The sequence below is a fragment of the Sinocyclocheilus rhinocerous genome, unplaced genomic scaffold, assembly GCF_001515625.1.
Source record: "Sinocyclocheilus rhinocerous isolate Xijiao unplaced genomic scaffold, SAMN03320098_v1.1 scaffold927, whole genome shotgun sequence".
NCBI lineage: Eukaryota > Metazoa > Chordata > Actinopteri > Cypriniformes > Cyprinidae > Sinocyclocheilus > Sinocyclocheilus rhinocerous.
Window position 1 is genome coordinate 341,649 of NW_015649229.1, and position 17,543 is coordinate 359,191.

Here is a 17,543-nt window from a genome sequence, read left to right on the forward strand (position 1 = left end):
AAAGCACTGAATAGCTGGCCAATCAAAGCACACCTTGCTTTTTCAGAACGATGAGCTTTGTAAAAATCGACACGTTTCAGAAAGGCGGAGCATAGAGGAGGAACAATAATGTACAGTATGTGGAAAATAATGTTTTTTTAAACTTAAACCAAAATACACAAAATAATGTTCTTTTTAGCAGCATCATATGACCCCTTTAAGGTTTTCATGGAGTATTGGATCTTTTTTTGTGAATATCTCTCTCACAGTTGTCTTTAAACCAACATTTTGCCCCAAAGTGTGATTAATTGAGCACCATGTAGCAATTTTGAGCTGGTTGCATTCTTAAAATTAAGGGTTCTTCATTGGAATTGTTGAACCTTTAAAGGGATAATTCACCCCAAAATTAAAATTCTTACCCTTGTTCCAAACTTGTATGAATTTCTTTCTTCTGTTAAACAAAAAAGAAGATATTTTGAAGAATGTTGATAACCAAAAAGTTGCTGTTAGCCATTAACTTCCATAAGTTTTTTTTTCAAATTATGCACTCTGAAAAAAAAAAAAAAAAAAGGTTCAAAACCGGTCACTGGGGCGGTACCTTTTCGAAAGGTACACTGTATGTTTTAGGTATTATTATGTACACTAATGTTCCTTTAAGGTACCAATAGGGACCATTTAGGTACAAAGGTGTATCTTTTGAAAAGGTACCGGCCCAGTGACAGCTTTTTTGGTTACCAGCATTCTTCAAAATATCTTCTTTTGTGTTCAACAAAAGAAAGAAATTCATTATTGCTTTGGAACAACATTAGGGTGAGTAAATTATGACAGAATGTTCATTTTTGGGAGAACTATCCCTTTAAAATCCATGGAACATTCCCATTCCACAAAGAACTACTTTTAAGAACTATTTACTGAAAGGTTCTTTGGGGAATGCAAAATGGTTCTTCTGTGAAACTGATGTTAAAACTCTCTATTTTTAAGAGTGTAGTATAAGCCAAAACTGTCCGAAATCTACAGGCCACCTTTGGATTTTGTGTTTATCTATATTAATAGTGAATTTTGGGTATGTATTATATATACTGGTAACTGGAGTTGGCATTGGTCAGCAGAGCTTGTATGGGCATGTTTGGGCAAGCGTTAACTCTAGCCAGACATGTTATAATGCTTCTGATCGTGATGATGTATGTAGTCCTAGTGATAGTCTTTCCCACACACTTGAATTGAAGCTTATTCATTGTTAGTTTTCACTGTGAAATAGCACTTAGAATGTGTTGCCATGGTGATCAGAGAACACTGTTCATCTAACACTGAGAAACTGAAGGCATTTATTTTAAATCTGAAGCTCGTGACCTTCTCTAGTCGGAGAACGAGTGGGAAAGATGCACAGTGAGAACTGAAGCGCACAAAATATTGAACATTCTTCAAAATTTTTACTTTGGTGTTCCATAGAAAATATAGCAGCATACAGGTTTAGAACTACATGGAAATAAATATAGATACAATTTTCATTTTTAGGTGAACAATCCCTTTAGAGATCTTTTTCTACAGTACAAATAATAAAAAATGTTCTTTATATCAAACTGAACACATTTGTAGGTTACCTGTAAAAGATGCATGTGATTTTCCTGAATCCCATCTGTTGTGTGCAGTGATTGTATGTAAGGGGCTCTAGCGAAGCATGTGATGTCACAGGTGCAGGAGGGTTACTTGAGGATGCCTGTTGGCCTATTCAATATCCACTTATGTGAGACAAAGAACGTGAACGCAGCAGGAATAGTCGTTTGGTTGCCATGGGAACATTCCTCATTTCTGCACCGCACATGCGTGGTGAGTGGCATTTACAGTAATATTCCAGATCAAGGCCATTTGCATATGGCACACTTTAAGTGCCATTATCAAACATGTCTAACAGGAATCTGCACATACTAGATAATCATGATGATTAGTCAGTTAATAACAGGATATTAGATTTTTAAATATGTAAGTATTATGGTGTACGAAATAAATCATATATACAGTATATATACATTTTTTTTTAAATGAATTTTTTTTTCAACAAGGATGCATTAAATTGTTCAAAAGTGACAGTAATGATATTCATACTATTACAAAAGATTTCAAATAAATTCTGTTCCTCTGAACTTTCTATTCATCAAGGAATCCTGAAAAATATGAATTATAGTTTCCAAAAAGATATTAAGCAGCACATCTGTTTTCATCATTGATAATAAATATAAATCGGCATATCAGCATATTAGAATGATTTCTAGACTAGACTAGAGTAATGATGCTGAAAATTCAGCTTTGACTCATTCACATTCAAAACACATTCAAATGGAAAACAATTATTTTAAATTGTAATAATATTTCTCAGTATTACTGTTTTTACTGGGTTTTTTTTACCAATAAATGCAGCCTTGGTGAACTTTCAAATCATCTGAAAAATCATGAAAAATGTTTGTTACCAATCCCAACATATTTAATGGCATTGTATAGTATATGAACACCTTTGAACTTTAAGCTAAAAGTCCAGTTCAACCAAAACACTGGCATAGTTAACAAGCACAATAATGCAAACTAATGGTGAAGTAAACACGGGGGTCAATCCTCTGGTTTATGACTCCCATAACAGACTCTGACATGCACAGACAAGCCGTATATATATATATATATAGAGCACAAGGCACTGTCTGCAGCTTTCTGTATTCTGCATTAAGTATACTGTGGAAAGGCCCTGAAATGGCTGATCATCCACAAGCATTGAAGGTCAAGTCTCTCGTCTCTCTATAAATATGATGGTCTGTCCCAGCGGGTGCTCCGTACCGCTGCTCGGCTTTTCCACTGTCTAAGGCACACGCGTTTGCTGACCAGTGGAAATCTGCACATTTGCATGTGATTTGATTCTCTGACATGCACAGACAAGCCGTATATATATATATAGAGCACAAGGCACTGTCTGCAGCTTTCTGTATTCTGCATTCAGTATACTGTGGAAAGGCCCTGAAATGGCTGATCATCCACAAGCATTGAAGGTCAAGTCTCTCGTCTCTCTATAAATATGATGGTCTGTCCCAGCGGGTGCTCCGTACCGCTGCTCGGCTTTTCCACTGTCTAAGGCACACGCGTTTGCTGACCAGTGGAAATCTGCACATTTGCATGTGATTTGATTAGCGTGCAAACGTTCCTCCGCCGCTGGCTGCTCGTGTCACTATGATGCATTACTGCATTCTGTGAAAGTAAATAAACTGATCTCCAGGACTGCTTCTGTACTAGAACATATGATAAACTAGACGTCCACACAGCTTTCCTGACTCAGCAAAATATCATTATTCAAGCGCAGAGTGGTAGTTGCCTGTGCAAAACATGCTGCACTACTGCTTGGGTGTCTCTGTGCTGTTTCTGACGGGACTTTTCTATAACTTGGTTCCTTTCTTCAATGCGAGTCTATGGGATTTCTTAGCCTTGTTTTATTGTCCACCAGATGACAACCATACAGTGCAAAATATGACTTTCTTAGCAAGTATTTTGTCTTGTTTTCCCATACAGATATCTATACATTACATTCTTAAATCAAGACACATTTACATAAATTTTCAAGAAAAGTTTGTAATTTTGCTTCTTAAGAAAATGCATCTTGATTTCAGAATGTTTAGATATTTGTACTGGAAAAAAGTCAACAATACTAAGAAAATCATTTTCTGAAGTGTAAGTTAAGACTCAAGATTTGATTTAACATTCATGTTTTTAGCTTAAAACCACTTAATATCGATCTTAATCTTAATCTTGTCGTTTTGCTTCAAAATAAAAAAAAAAATATCAGAATGAAGTGCATTTAAGCTTATAAAAAGAGAAATGTCTGCCAATAAAGTATGAAAAAAAATACTTATTCTTTATAAAAAAAACTTTTCTTACCCAATTGGCAAGTATTTTTTCCTTGATTTAAGCCCGAACTAATTTTTTATAAAACATGACTTAATATCTGTCATATGTGCTAAATGCATCTTGATTTAAGAATGTGATATTTGTACTGGAAAACAAGGCAAAATACTGAGGAAGAAAATCATTTTTTACAATGCAAGCCAATTATTAAGATTCAAGATTTGACAAAATAAAATCTTGCAGTTATTTAAAGAGAGTTACTGTGAGCTCTGAGATTGTTAATCAATGATATATGCTTATGCCGAAGCCAAGTTATTTTTTACAATAATCATTAAACATCTTAATTCCTGTGAAAAACTACAATACCCATGATTCTGCAAAGAAATCTCCACCAATCAGAGAATCACGGCAAGCAAAAGAACCGCCCACTTGAAGAATTGTGAATGACATAAGCTCTCAAATCACTTTTAAAAATAAAAAACAAAGCAAAACTACAATACGTTGTTTCAATATAAAATCAACATCTGTAAATCAATTATTTTATACTTCATTGTTTTTATTTGATTCTGTCATTTGCAATGCTTAATGGGACTGTACTTAATCTCCTCATTAAAGCCGTTAAGCTCAGAGTCTTTGACTTTTGTCTGAATTTTCATATATTTTTTGCTTCAAACCAAAGTTTATGTTGTGATTCTCCTCGTAGCAGTTTGGTTTGATTCGTGGCTTATAACTCTCAAACTAAGACTTTCTAAAAAGCCCTATGGGAAAAATACTTCCGGAACCAGCCCTGCTGAAAAAGTGGCGCCTGATTATGTTTTGATGAAAGCACAAACTTTGTTCTGGAATAATGTGCATCACTAAATCATGTAAAATAAAGCCAGTAACATGTATCTTAAATGTTAGTTATGATTTCATGTTGCTTTTAAGATACTGCTGATAATTTATCACACCCATGAGCTAAACATGACTAATATGTGAGCTATCAGGATTTTCAGTCTAACGCTGTGTTCGGAATAGCATATTAGCACACTACTTGCTATTTCTGCTGTATATCGCAATCCTATACACAGCTTGAATCTTTTATTTCAGTGCAGTTTAGGTTTTATGCTTTATTCTAATCTAAACCTTCCCGATTCCAACTCATTTTCACAAGCAGCATGGCCATTCACTTCTCCCTGCGCTGATGCCAAAGTGGCCTCGAATGTGGGACGTTGCATAACCCTTCGCAGGGCCCCTTTTCTATTTTTGTTCCTGGATACCCATCTCAATGAGGTATTTTCTGTGGCGACTCGCTTACATCTGTAGCTCTTCTAATGTACTCTCATTGAGGAAGACATGGATGACTGTTGAGACTTATTCCTGGCACATTTGTCTTTTTTTGAAGGTGATGTACAGCAATACGGGAAGCAGGAATTATGAGAACAGCTGTATTTGACTGGAGACATTGGACAAGGCTGAATTTGGACACCAGGTTTGTAGATTGATGGCAATCACTGTGTTGTATGTCTTACTGGGACTCAAAAGCAGGTGACTCGCCAAAGTCAGTCCTTGACTGCTCTGCTTTTTTGAAGCTCTTCTGTGGACATTTTGTTCCTTCTGTAGTTTTAAGATGCAACACAGCTGTATTTCATGAGATGCCAGGCATCCCGCCGAGTAGTGATGCCAAGGGGGGCTGATACATGACGTAATGACATTCTCTCGAGTCTGGTTACATTTTCCCGCCTCTGGCTTTGACATGTTGCGTCGGTTGTTGTTGTAGATGCGTTAACGCAGATGCTTGTCTTGGTCATCCAACAGATGATCGAAGGTCAAACTTGGACACTTGCAGACTTTCGATGTTGTTCTTAAACGGTGAAATCGCATCATGTTACTTACATGACAGATTTGATGCGATTATTGCCTCGTGTCTGAATACCGAACACCGCTGACACACTTAACTTGTCAGCCCAGTTTTTAAAGGTGCATTTAGCCTCTGGCAGGTTTATCCACCATATTTCTCCTCCAATGTGTTGAGGACAGCGCAGGATTGAGATTGACCTTGAAAAAAGCACATGTGATCGCTGTGTGTTTTGTCATTCCTACATCAACTCTCTCCTCTGGTCGCTATCTCCTGACAGACAGGCTGTTTAGATACTAACTCGACCCGTGGGAAACATTTGACTTCATTGTAGACCATGTCAAGATTTGGTTTTAGATTTTATAGCCTGGCGGAGATTGATATTTCTTCTCTGATTGCTTGTGAGTTTGAATGTCCTAGTTAAGGGGTTTGAACCAGATAACCTTATGTAACCTCATTATACAAACTCTGATGTATGCAGATGGTAATTATATTTGCACATGAGTGTAGGCAGAGGTGGTGTAAGTTGCAATATTATTGTTTAATATTGTGGCACTACTTTTTGACTTATTTGACCAATAACATTTAAACTGTAATGTAATTGGTCACACATTTGTGTTGCATAACGGATGTAGATGCAGTGGTTCATTCACTAGTCTTTAGACTCTCTTTACAGGGTACTTTACTTTACAAGGTACAGTACCTAACATGTTACTGTTATTTGTTTAGTTGAGGTTTTTCAGTGGCAGATACCCAGTATGAAATCATTTAGAAGAATTTGCCCTTGTATTTTACTGTTTTTTTGTGTGTGTGCAGATTCAACAAGTGTTTCTTCATTTTGTAACTTTTGTAATGCAATAAGAAAAAAATAAGTGTGAATGTGATTTATTGTTCTTCTGAAGATGAAACAAGATTCAATAACTTGGGTTATTTGAATGTTTTTGAAAGAAGTCTTAAAAGCTCACCAAGGATGTTTTATTTAATCAAAAATACAGTAAAAGATAACATTGTGAAAGATTACCATTTCAAATAACTGTTATATTTTAATGTATTTTAAAATATAGTTTATTCAGGTCATGGCAAAGCTGAATTTTCAGCATCATTACTCCAGTCTTCAGTCTCACATGATCCTTCAGAAATCATTCTAATATGCTGATTTGGTGCTCAAGAAACATTTTTTTATTATTATCAATGTTGAAAACAGTTGTGCTTTTTAAAATTTTTGTAGAAATCATGATAAAATTTTTTTCAGGATTCTTGAATGAATAGAAATCTTTTGTAACATCGTAAATGTCTTACTGCCACTTTCAATTTAATGCATCCTTGCAAAATAAAAGTATTATTATTATTTTTTTTTATTAAATGTGATGACTCCAAACTTTTGAATGGTAGTCTATATAATTCAGTTGATCTTCATTCATATTTCAGGATTAGCACTAACATATATATATATATATATATATAATTTTATTTAATTTTTTTTAAATGCAAGAGTTTTCCTTTGAATAGCAAAAACATTCCAAATAGAGATTAGAGTGCAGAATGAATGATAGTGTTACATCCTTCCAAATAAAAGTATTATTATTATTTTTTTTTTTTAAATGTGATGACTCCAAACTTTTGAATGGTAGTCTATATAATTCAGTTGATCTTCATTCATATTTCAGGATTAGCACTAACATATATATATATATATATATATAATTTTATTTAATTTTTTTTAAATGCAAGAGTTTTCCTTTGAATAGCAAAAACATTCCAAATAGAGATTAGAGTGCAGAATGAATGATAGTGTTACAGAGATAAATTGCATTGTCTTTCCTCCCCTCCCCCCTCATTATGCTTGCACAGCCATGTACTTGCTGTACTTGTAGTTTGGTTAATTCTCTAATGGAGGGATTCCTGACCTTACAGTTTGAGATGACCTTCACATCAATCACAAACCTCAGAAAGACAAAGAGATGGTGCTGGCACACTGCCTTCAGAAACACTCTACTCAGGGCATGGTGAGTTTATGGGCCATTTTGGCGTGAAGATGCATGGCTTTTCTACTTAAATAATTAGCAGCATTTTATTATACTCTTCAAGTTATTGTTCTATGCTTAAAACATTTTGAATTTGTTTACTGACAACATGTGATTTTTCTGTTTGCAGACAATTTGGATTTGGTGCCCAGGCTTAAATGTATATAGGGATGGAGACCATGTATAAAAAACTTGACTGAACATGCATTGACTGAACATATGGAAGTTATTATTTCATAATTTTGAAAATGATGCCGTTGGACTGACTGCTGTACAACCACAGGGAACTGTTTAAAGCACTGAAGAATTAACCCTCCACGTTAAAAGAGAAACTTTCATCGAAGCAAGACGATGTTCATTGTGACAAAACCAAGGGCAATGTAGCAACTGTAGATAGCAAATCCTTATCATGGAGGCTGCTAAAACCTCAGGTGATGCGGAATGTTCCAAACAGATTATTGGTTTCAAAGATGACGAAAAACACTTGCCATCCGAGATGACCCAAAGAGGCCAATCCTCTGGCACAGAGGACAAAATAAAACTTGCGGAGCAACCCCAGACCCCAGCTGTACGTCCATCTCCTGGTATGGAGTCACAGGTCCTTGCTTCAGGAAATATTCTTACCTCAAAATCTAGAGAACAGTGTCACATCCAGCTCAGGAGGAAGAACGTTTCTCTCCCAAACAAACGATATCTTCAATCGGAATATGGGCGTGAAGATGCATGGCTTTTCTACTTAAATAATTAGCAGCATTTTATTATACTCTTCAAGTTATTGTTCTATGCTTAAAACATTTTGAATTTGTTTACTGACAACATGTGATTTTTCTGTTTGCAGACAATTTGGATTTGGTGCCCAGGCTTAAATGTATATAGGGATGGAGACCATGTATAAAAAACTTGACTGAACATGCATTGACTGAACATATGGAAGTTATTATTTCATAATTTTGAAAATGATGCCGTTGGACTGACTGCTGTACAACCACAGGGAACTGTTTAAAGCACTGAAGAATTAACCCTCCACGTTAAAAGAGAAACTTTCATCGAAGCAAGACGATGTTCATTGTGACAAAACCAAGGGCAATGTAGCAACTGTAGATAGCAAATCCTTATCATGGAGGCTGCTAAAACCTCAGGTGATGCGGAATGTTCCAAACAGATTATTGGTTTCAAAGATGACGAAAAACACTTGCCATCCGAGATGACCCAAAGAGGCCAATCCTCTGGCACAGAGGACAAAATAAAACTTGCGGAGCAACCCCAGACCCCAGCTGTACGTCCATCTCCTGGTATGGAGTCACAGGTCCTTGCTTCAGGAAATATTCTTACCTCAAAATCTAGAGAACAGTGTCACATCCAGCTCAGGAGGAAGAACGTTTCTCTCCCAAACAAACGATATCTTCAATCGGAATATGAGCTTCTGTCAGAGGGCCTTCTCAAAAAGGAGCAGAAGTCGGTTAAGACTGGGAAGTATGTATGCCAGTATTGTGGCAGAGCTTGTGCCAAACCCAGTGTACTGAAGAAGCACATCCGTTCTCATACTGGCGAACGACCATATCCGTGTATTCCTTGTGGTTTCTCCTTTAAAACTAAGAGCAACCTGTACAAACACAGAAAATCTCACAGCCATGCAGTGAAAGCAGGATTGGTTTCATTTTCAGAACAAGACAGTAAGCATATGGATGAGGAGTTGGCGGTGGCAGAAGGCGAGATGCATTCTGATGCTGAGCAGAGCAGTGACACCGATGAAGAAGTTGTGGAAGACTTGTCCTCGGATACAGTAAGCCATGTCAAAGAAACAGAGGGTTTTGTGCAAGAAAAAGGGAGTATATTGGCAAAAAAGGACACCACTTTATCTGCTCAAACTTCACTCAAAAAGGAAACGGGGTCATTAGGAAAAGTATCTTTATGGCAATTCCGGGAAATGACAGCACCTGCGGCTATTGCTCAGGTGGACCAAATGGTTGAGTTCTCCACCATCAAGCAAAGACTGGTACTTCGGCTTTCGGAGAAGAAAAATCAAGACTCTGATCAATCTCTTTCCCTGCCTAGTTCATACAGTAAAGGCAGCACTGATTCAGGATACTTCTCGCGGTCTGAGAGTGCTGAGCAACAGTTCAACCAGTCGAGCGCAAGTGCCAAATCGTATCAAGAAATTATGTTTGGGAAATGTTATAGGCCAACAACCAGGCCAAAACAATCAATCACTGTACAAACCTGCATGACAGACATAAATGAAGCCACATCTAGCTTCATGATTACATTGAACAAAGGCATAATGCCAGGTGACACTGACTCATCCATTCACAGAAGCAAAAAAGACCTAGTGCGATCAATAAAAATTGATTCAGAGTCCTTCCAAGAGGAAGATTACCAAGAATGTCAAATCTCTAGCTCTGACCTTCTGGAAACGGCTTCAGAGAGTAGTGTATTCTTGCGCAGTAATTCTCTTCCAACCTCATCTAATTCGAATCTGAATGCCCCAGAAGGGCTAAGAAGCAGTAACTCATTTGATGAGAGAATGACAGGTGATGATGCCACCTACCGGGGCGCAATGGGCATGAGAAGACTCATGCGGCAAGCTGCGTTTGAGCACTCCGCTACCGAAGGACACGCTGAATCAGACTGCTACGCTCATCTGGCTTGTAGCTTAAAATCAGACTTGAAAATTCATGGCGTAGATTATGCAAAAATGGGTGCTGAAAACTATCAAGAAACTGAGTTGTGTTCCATTTTTCCAAGCCATTTATCAGAAACTTCCACAAGGAAACGAAGAAAGGACAAAAATGTCATGGAGGAAGATGACTTTCATGTGCAAGACAAGCCTTCTGGACACTCAGAGGACACTGAGACAAAGCCAACTACTTTAGATACTGCCTTTTCTGACACTGAGAGAAGGGCTGGCAGCAATATTATCTCTGTCATTCAGCACACAAATTCATTAAACCGACTAAACTCTTCAGAAAAGTCAAGTGATGTTAGATCATATCCCTTAGACAAAATTGGCATTTACAAATTCATGGAAAAGGAGCATAGCATGGAGGGTCACAGAACAGAAGGAGCAGACTGCCAATGGAGATGCAGTGGTTTTCTGCACCAGAAACTTCATATGAGTAAGCAGCCAACATCTCAGCCTAGTATCCAAGTTCCAGAGATTAGAGTAACCGTGGAGCCTGACAGGCTAGAAAAAGTTCCAGAAGTAGGGGTCAAGCAAAGAGAAAAGCATGCTGAAGAGTTCCAGTGGCCACAGAGGAGTGAGACCCTATCACAGTTTCCAATGGAAAAGCTACCACCCAAAAAGAAACGGTTGAGATTAGCAGAGATGGAATGTTCTTCTGGGGAATCTAGTTTTGAATCTGCTTGCACAAGTCTCTCAAGAAGCCCAAGTCAAGATAGCAATTTGTCTCACAGCTCAAGTTTTTCCCAGTCCCTCGACAGAGAGGAGACCATTAACCTTGTGTCTCAAACCAACCCAGATGAGTTTAATAAGCCGTTGGAGTTCTTATCTGTACCAGGAAGTTCACATAGTCATCACCGAGAGATGAGACGTTCTGCTTCAGAGCAAGCACCTTATAATTTACCCTCAGAGGTTCCAGGATATCGAAGCAAGTCTTTCGATTATGGTAGTCTTTCTCCTTCATCTACATCTAGGCAAGACGAGGTTAAAGAGCGTAGAAGGGCCTTCTTGATTAGGCAGGCATCATTAAGTGGTGAACCCGAGATGCAAGGTGGCACAGTCTCAGAAAAAATGAGCAAGAGATCAACCTCACCAAGCAAACCATTTACACTTGAGGGATCCATTGAGAAAATGAGTTATTCTTTGATTTCTGGTGGTCCTTCTCCCCAACACAAACAATATAGCCCAGTGCAAGACTCATCTCAGTATGCTAAACCCAATGTTTGCAATGTTCATGACATGGATAGCGTAATGCGTTTTATAAAGAAGGAACCTGAAGAATCCAAGGTAGCTGAATCTTATATTAGCTTAAGGAACCCCCAAGAAGATTGTTCCCGGACTTTAGGCAATGTTTTGTCAACGATAGCAGTGCTTTCGCAAGCTCAGCAAGCATTAGTCAGTCAAAGTATGTCCGCTTTGCTAGTTCCTGTTAGAATTCAGATGCAAGTACCATCTTATGGGAACGTAACATACACTAGTATATCTCATATTCTGGATTCTCAAACACAGAATCCTATGTCGTACATAGAACACAAAACATCCTCCCCCTGTCAAAGTCTTGCCATAGTCATGCCACCAAATAACACAGGTTGTGAACTATCTCCAGTATCAGGGCACCCTAGGCGACTACTGCGCAGCCCACAGGCATCACCAGCAAAGGTAAATACAGGCATACCTCTATCCTTGACCTCCAAAACCATCTCAACTACAGAGGCCCCCAGTGGTGGAGCAAACAAGCGCATGCTCTCACCTGCAAGTAGCATTGAACTTTTCATTGAAGCGAAGCAGCAGAAACGAGTCAAAGATGAGAACATTTATGGACAGATTGTTGAAGAGCTTAGTGCTGTGGAGTTAGGAAATCTTGAAGGTGAAAAAGAAAGTCCCAAGAAAGCTTTCAAATCAGGAAGCACCCCAGAGACATGTGAGCCCACTGAGGAGGTAGATATGGACGAGCCCAGCCAAGACTTTTACAGCAATCCAGAGTTACAATCTCCTGCCAGAATTCCTCAAGATGCTGCTATGATGGAACAAAAACCAACATCTGAACTCATGATGGCTAGTAATCGTCCTGGTTCTGGTATAGGTACAGTGCACTCGGCAATCACTGGTGCTTTACTGTTCTCCAAGTTTCCAGGTCTTCACACTACTACTTGTGTGAGCTGGTGCTATCTCAACTCCACTAAGCCAAATAGTACCCAAATAGCTGCAAATTTTTCAGAGTATGCCTCGTGGTTTGTGAAATGCCGTAACCCTAACCCACCTGATCTTAGCACTGGGATGGTTCTTGCTCTTCTCCGATCCAAACAGAGGAGGCAGGATGCTATTTATTCAATCGCTAGCATGTATCAACCTGGACTACTAGTGACCTCCACCCCCTGGAGACCGAAGCAAGAACAAGTATGTTATCTGTTGTTGGTTTTAGCTGATTTGCCACTTGCTGCTGTGCTATATTTACCTGTACGTTATTTAGCCATCTGTTCCATAAGGTCTGTTGCACTATTGCAGGTAACGCTGGACTACAGAGAGGAAGATACAAAGCAAGATGTGAGGCAAAGAGACATTAGCCAGAGGTGCAAATATTTACGAGAAGATGTGGCGTCCACCATACAGCAAGCAGAGCCAGTCCGTGTGAAGATTTTTGAAGGAGGGTATGAATATGTAATTTGATCATGCTGATGTTCATATGTGACTGTAGCAACGCATCGAAATGAAAAAGTTCTGGTTGTTTTTTCTTTATCAGTTATAAGTCCAATGAGGAATATGTGTACGTGAGAGGCCGTGGTCGGGGAAAGTATATATGTGAAGAGTGTGGTATTCGTTGTAAGAAGCCAAGCATGCTCAAGAAACACATTCGAACGCACATGGATGTGAGGCCATACATCTGCAAGTGCTGCAACTTTGCTTTCAAAACTAAAGGTTGGCTTTACCACATTCACATTCAAGCATGATTGCAAAAGATTGGGATAGAAAAATAACCCCTGTTTTATTTAGGGAATCTCACCAAGCATATGAAGTCAAAAGCTCACACGAAAAAATGCCTTGAACTTGGAGTTTCACCCACAGCCATGGACAATACAGAGGATGCTGGTAGGAAACTTTTTTTGAACTACTTTTTCATGCAGATGTAAAAGATAGGTTTCAGTCTAGCTTAGTTCATTTTTAAGAGCCTTAAGCGCCACAAACTAGTTCCAACATTGTTCTAAATGTTAGGAGAATGTTAGAAGCACTAATTTCATTTTCTGCTCTTACTGCCTGTGTAGATGACACACAGAAGTCCTTAGGCATCATGTCAGTGGAAACAACCATTAAACATCAGTTCTCAGATGCCGAAAATTCTGATGGCATCGATGAGGATGAACCAGATGATGATGAAGATGATGAATATGATGGTGATTCTACACCAAAAACATTGTCCAGAAGCACAAGTCCTCAGTCCTATGCCGTCAACAAGCTATGTCTGTCTGGTTGTCTCCCTAAACTCTTTGACCCAAGCTGCAATCCACCGAAGGAACAACTTGGAGTTTCTTCTCCGAGTACTGATGATGATCAGACCTTTGAGCAGTCAAGCAGTCCCTCTGAGCCTTGCCCACCTCAGCTGCTGTCGCCTTGTTGGGATTCACCTCGCCAGAGGTACATGTCCCCGAGAGGAGATCTCTCACCACAACGTCACCATTTGTCAAGCCGTGATTCATCTCCTTTAAGGGCCGTTTCTCCAAGGAGAGATCTGAGCATCAGAGGGGATTTTTCACCTATCCGGCAGCTGTCACCTGTAAGGCCTACATGTTCGGACCCATCGGGGCAACGAACGCAGTCTCCGCTGGGTCGACAAAAAGGGGTGCTCAGGGCAGTGTCCCCACAGAGGGGGTCTTTTCAGCACAGGACCCTCACGGATCCAGGAAGGAGTGTGAGATTTCAAGCTTCTCCCCTTCGACCGGTCATCGGAGTGCAAATAGACACCGGAATGGTATGCTTTAAGATTTACATTTATGCATGCTTTTACCCAATACGACATATATTGCATTCAAGGTACATAATCAATTCTTGCTTTCCCTGGGAATTGAACCTATTACCTTGGCATTGCTAGCACCATGCTCTACTGATTTAGCTACAGGAAAGCATGTTGCATTTTACACATTGCTTTTGGAGACAAAGTGTACCTCATAAGTTGTAAACCAGGGCTGTCCAAACTCGGTCCTGGAGGGCCGGTGTCCTGCAGAGTTTAGCTCCAACTTGCCTCAACACACCTGACTGGAAGTTTCTATGCCTAGTAAGAGCTTGATTAGCTGGTTCAGGTGTGTTTAATTAGGGTTGGAGCTAAACTCTGCAGGACACCGGCCCTCCAGGACCGAGTTTGGACAGCCCTGTTGTAAACTATTAACTGTTGATATATCATTTTATTCATATTGAAACCTTTTGGCATCAATGACATCAAACCTGGCACCAATTTTGATCATTTTTAATATTGTTTTTGGTTCTTTCTGACAGCCGTGATCATTATAAACTTTCTTTTTAGAATAAAAATCTTTATGATAGAATAAAATCTGCATAAAGAATATAATGCCAGAATAACACCAGCATGTTTGGGTAAAAAAATTGCTATACAGTCAATTCTGGTGCCACGCCTTAATGGCATAACAGAATAAATATATATATTTTTTTTAATTCACACCAAATCTACACCAAGTCCAATGACTTTATTTAATTCTCTGAAAATAGTTTACACATCAGAAGGAATTGGTCGGCATCATGAACAACATCACTTTTTTTCAGGATCAAGGGAATACTCCTCAGAATCTGTATGTTCCTGTCGGCCTATGCAGCAGTCAAGATCTGTCCACAACCCTGCTGCCAGACATCTTCAGCCATTTGCCTTTGCACTCTCAAGGACAGGTGCCAACGCCTCTTCCAATGATCCCTATTGGGGGGATAAGAATGCCCACAATGTCGACATCTGGTGCTGCTGGGGAGAGAAATTTGCTCCCGTCAAATCCACAGGGGAACATATTAGAAACGGCTAGTTCTGGCCGGACCTCAGCCCCTGTCCAAGATCCTGGAGAGGCCTGCAGTGGAGAAATAGCAACCTCTTCCACTGGCCTTCCTAGCAAAGACGATAAGAAGGAGGAGAACGTCTACATCTGTGCAAAAGCTATTGCATCCCTCAGAATCACATCTGAAGATGCCGCTGATAAACCGCCTAAAAGCTAACTTTGTAAGCACTATATAATCGCATTCAGAAGTAAAACTAAAATTCAAGCTCAGACCAGAAACATATTTTATGCAAGTATTCAGTGGTTGCGTTCAACATACATTACGTGGGTTCTTGTGTTGTACTGGCGGTAGCAAACTTCTGTACTCAAGGGGGCGATAGAGTTACCTTTAAGTGTCTGTGCCATTAACCCGGATGTTTTATTATTCAGGTAGCTGTTGTAAACATGCCAAGTTTAACAAACTTAAACTAACTTGCTCAGTAGTTGACCTTTAGCGCCCCCTTGCAGTCTGACACACTTCGGAAGACAAAGATGCACAAAATCAAACTTGCTTAGAGTGTGTTTTTGGCGTTAGAGTCTGACCAAGGAGTTTTGGTAACGTAGGCAGAAACATAATACACAGAATATGCACATCATCTTGCATTTATGTTCAATGCACATGCCATATTCTCCTGCCATATCAGTTACAACTATAAACATGTACAAGCTGCATATTTGCAACAATACATGCAAAAAAATTGTATCAATATTTCATGAAAACTATAGTTCTGAGTTTCACAGGACTGGAAGTGCATCATTTGCGTCCCAAGTATACAAAACGCCAGTCGCCGTTCTTACTGAAATCGTCTTTGACATTTGCTTGTGCCTTTTAAGAAGATGTTTGCATATCCCTCGATGAGAGAAAGTCATTTGATGTACCCTGTTTATGCACTTAACAATAGTGATGGTCATTAAGTTGAACTAATATGAGGTACCGTGGTTGCTTTTTGAGATTGCATTTATTACGTACGTTAAAGTTTGCATTAAGTTGTGCTATGACATTGCTTTGTATGCTGTTGTATATTTTTGCTGGCACCTTTATAACTTAACCGCATTATGTGCGTTCAAGATTATGAACCCAAAAGTGTTGATAAATTCTTTAAACAGTTTAAACCACCTCCACCGTATAGTATTTTTCTAAATGTATCATACTTTAGATTTTTCTGCACTTAAGCAATGAAATGTCATTACAAGGCATTTTTAATATAGACCTGCACATGACATCATAGCGGTAAGTATCATGCATTAAGATGACTATTCGAAGCACTTTCTAGCGAGCTGATAGACTGAATGCCGTGTCCTCAATATTGAAGCTCTTTTAAATGATTTTTCATTGAATTAATCATATGGCTCAACATTCCAGTCACTGTTAAGTCAATTATATGTGCACATACATATATACACACATACACATACGTGTTCACACACACATATACGCACGTATGTATTTACACAAATACACACACGTAATCGCTATCATGTACTGTAATTACTTTTGAAGAGTGGCTCGTGTTGAAGTAAACAAAAATGAATTGTATATTTGAAGGGATAGTTGCTTTTTCAGGTTTTTCTTGCGATCAGATGAAGGGGTCTTGTCTGGTGGAATTGTCTGACTGTTTGAATGTATGAATTTTTAGCCTAAGTCATTTTAAATGTCTTTAAAGAAGGTATAAGTGCTATCTCATATTAAACATACGGATATCATATGAAGTAGCAGGCAGTTTATGGTATTTATATTAATAGTCTGAGTATTTAAAAATGCTGAGATGGTGAAGTTAAACTGAGTTTATACTGAAGGAACTTTCATGTCATGTTTACAGTATTACATATTAAAGATTTTGAGGTATCTAGGTTGAATTTATGGCATTTTAGAAATTACAGCTGTTATTTATCTTATGGACTGGTACATGGTCATCATTTATAGAAGTTTATGAATATTTCTTTTGTTTTGCCCATTAAGGCAGCTGATTTCTTCTTATTTAATTGTTTTTGTTTTACTCTTGATTACAAGATGTCCTTTAGAAAAAACTGAAATTAAAGTTCTATTATAAAAACTTGTTCACAGTGTTCTTACCTCAAAATGAAATATGCATATTATTTAATAATAATAATAATAA

The 17,543-nt window shown here is 38.6% G+C and overlaps 1 protein-coding gene and 1 long non-coding RNA gene across 2 annotated transcripts; both read left to right on the forward strand.

Annotated features, from left to right (window-relative positions):
- Nucleotides 1–5,143: 5,143 nt before the first annotated feature.
- Nucleotides 5,144–8,419, forward strand: LOC107710434 (uncharacterized). The gene is made up of 3 exons (XR_001636597.1): nt 5,144–5,329; nt 7,610–7,701; nt 7,850–8,419. It is a non-coding gene; the product is annotated as an uncharacterized LOC107710434 (long non-coding RNA).
- Nucleotides 8,420–8,566: 147 nt separating this feature from the next.
- LOC107710435 (transcription factor HIVEP2-like) lies at nt 8,567–17,409 on the forward strand. The gene is made up of 6 exons (XM_016515203.1): nt 8,567–12,796; nt 12,905–13,047; nt 13,140–13,315; nt 13,391–13,486; nt 13,660–14,363; nt 15,170–17,409. The coding sequence occupies exons 1-6, from the start codon at nt 8,837–8,839 to the stop codon at nt 15,602–15,604; spliced, it is 5,514 nt and encodes a 1,837-aa protein (XP_016370689.1). The 5' UTR covers nt 8,567–8,836; the 3' UTR covers nt 15,605–17,409.
- Nucleotides 17,410–17,543: the final 134 nt, after the last annotated feature.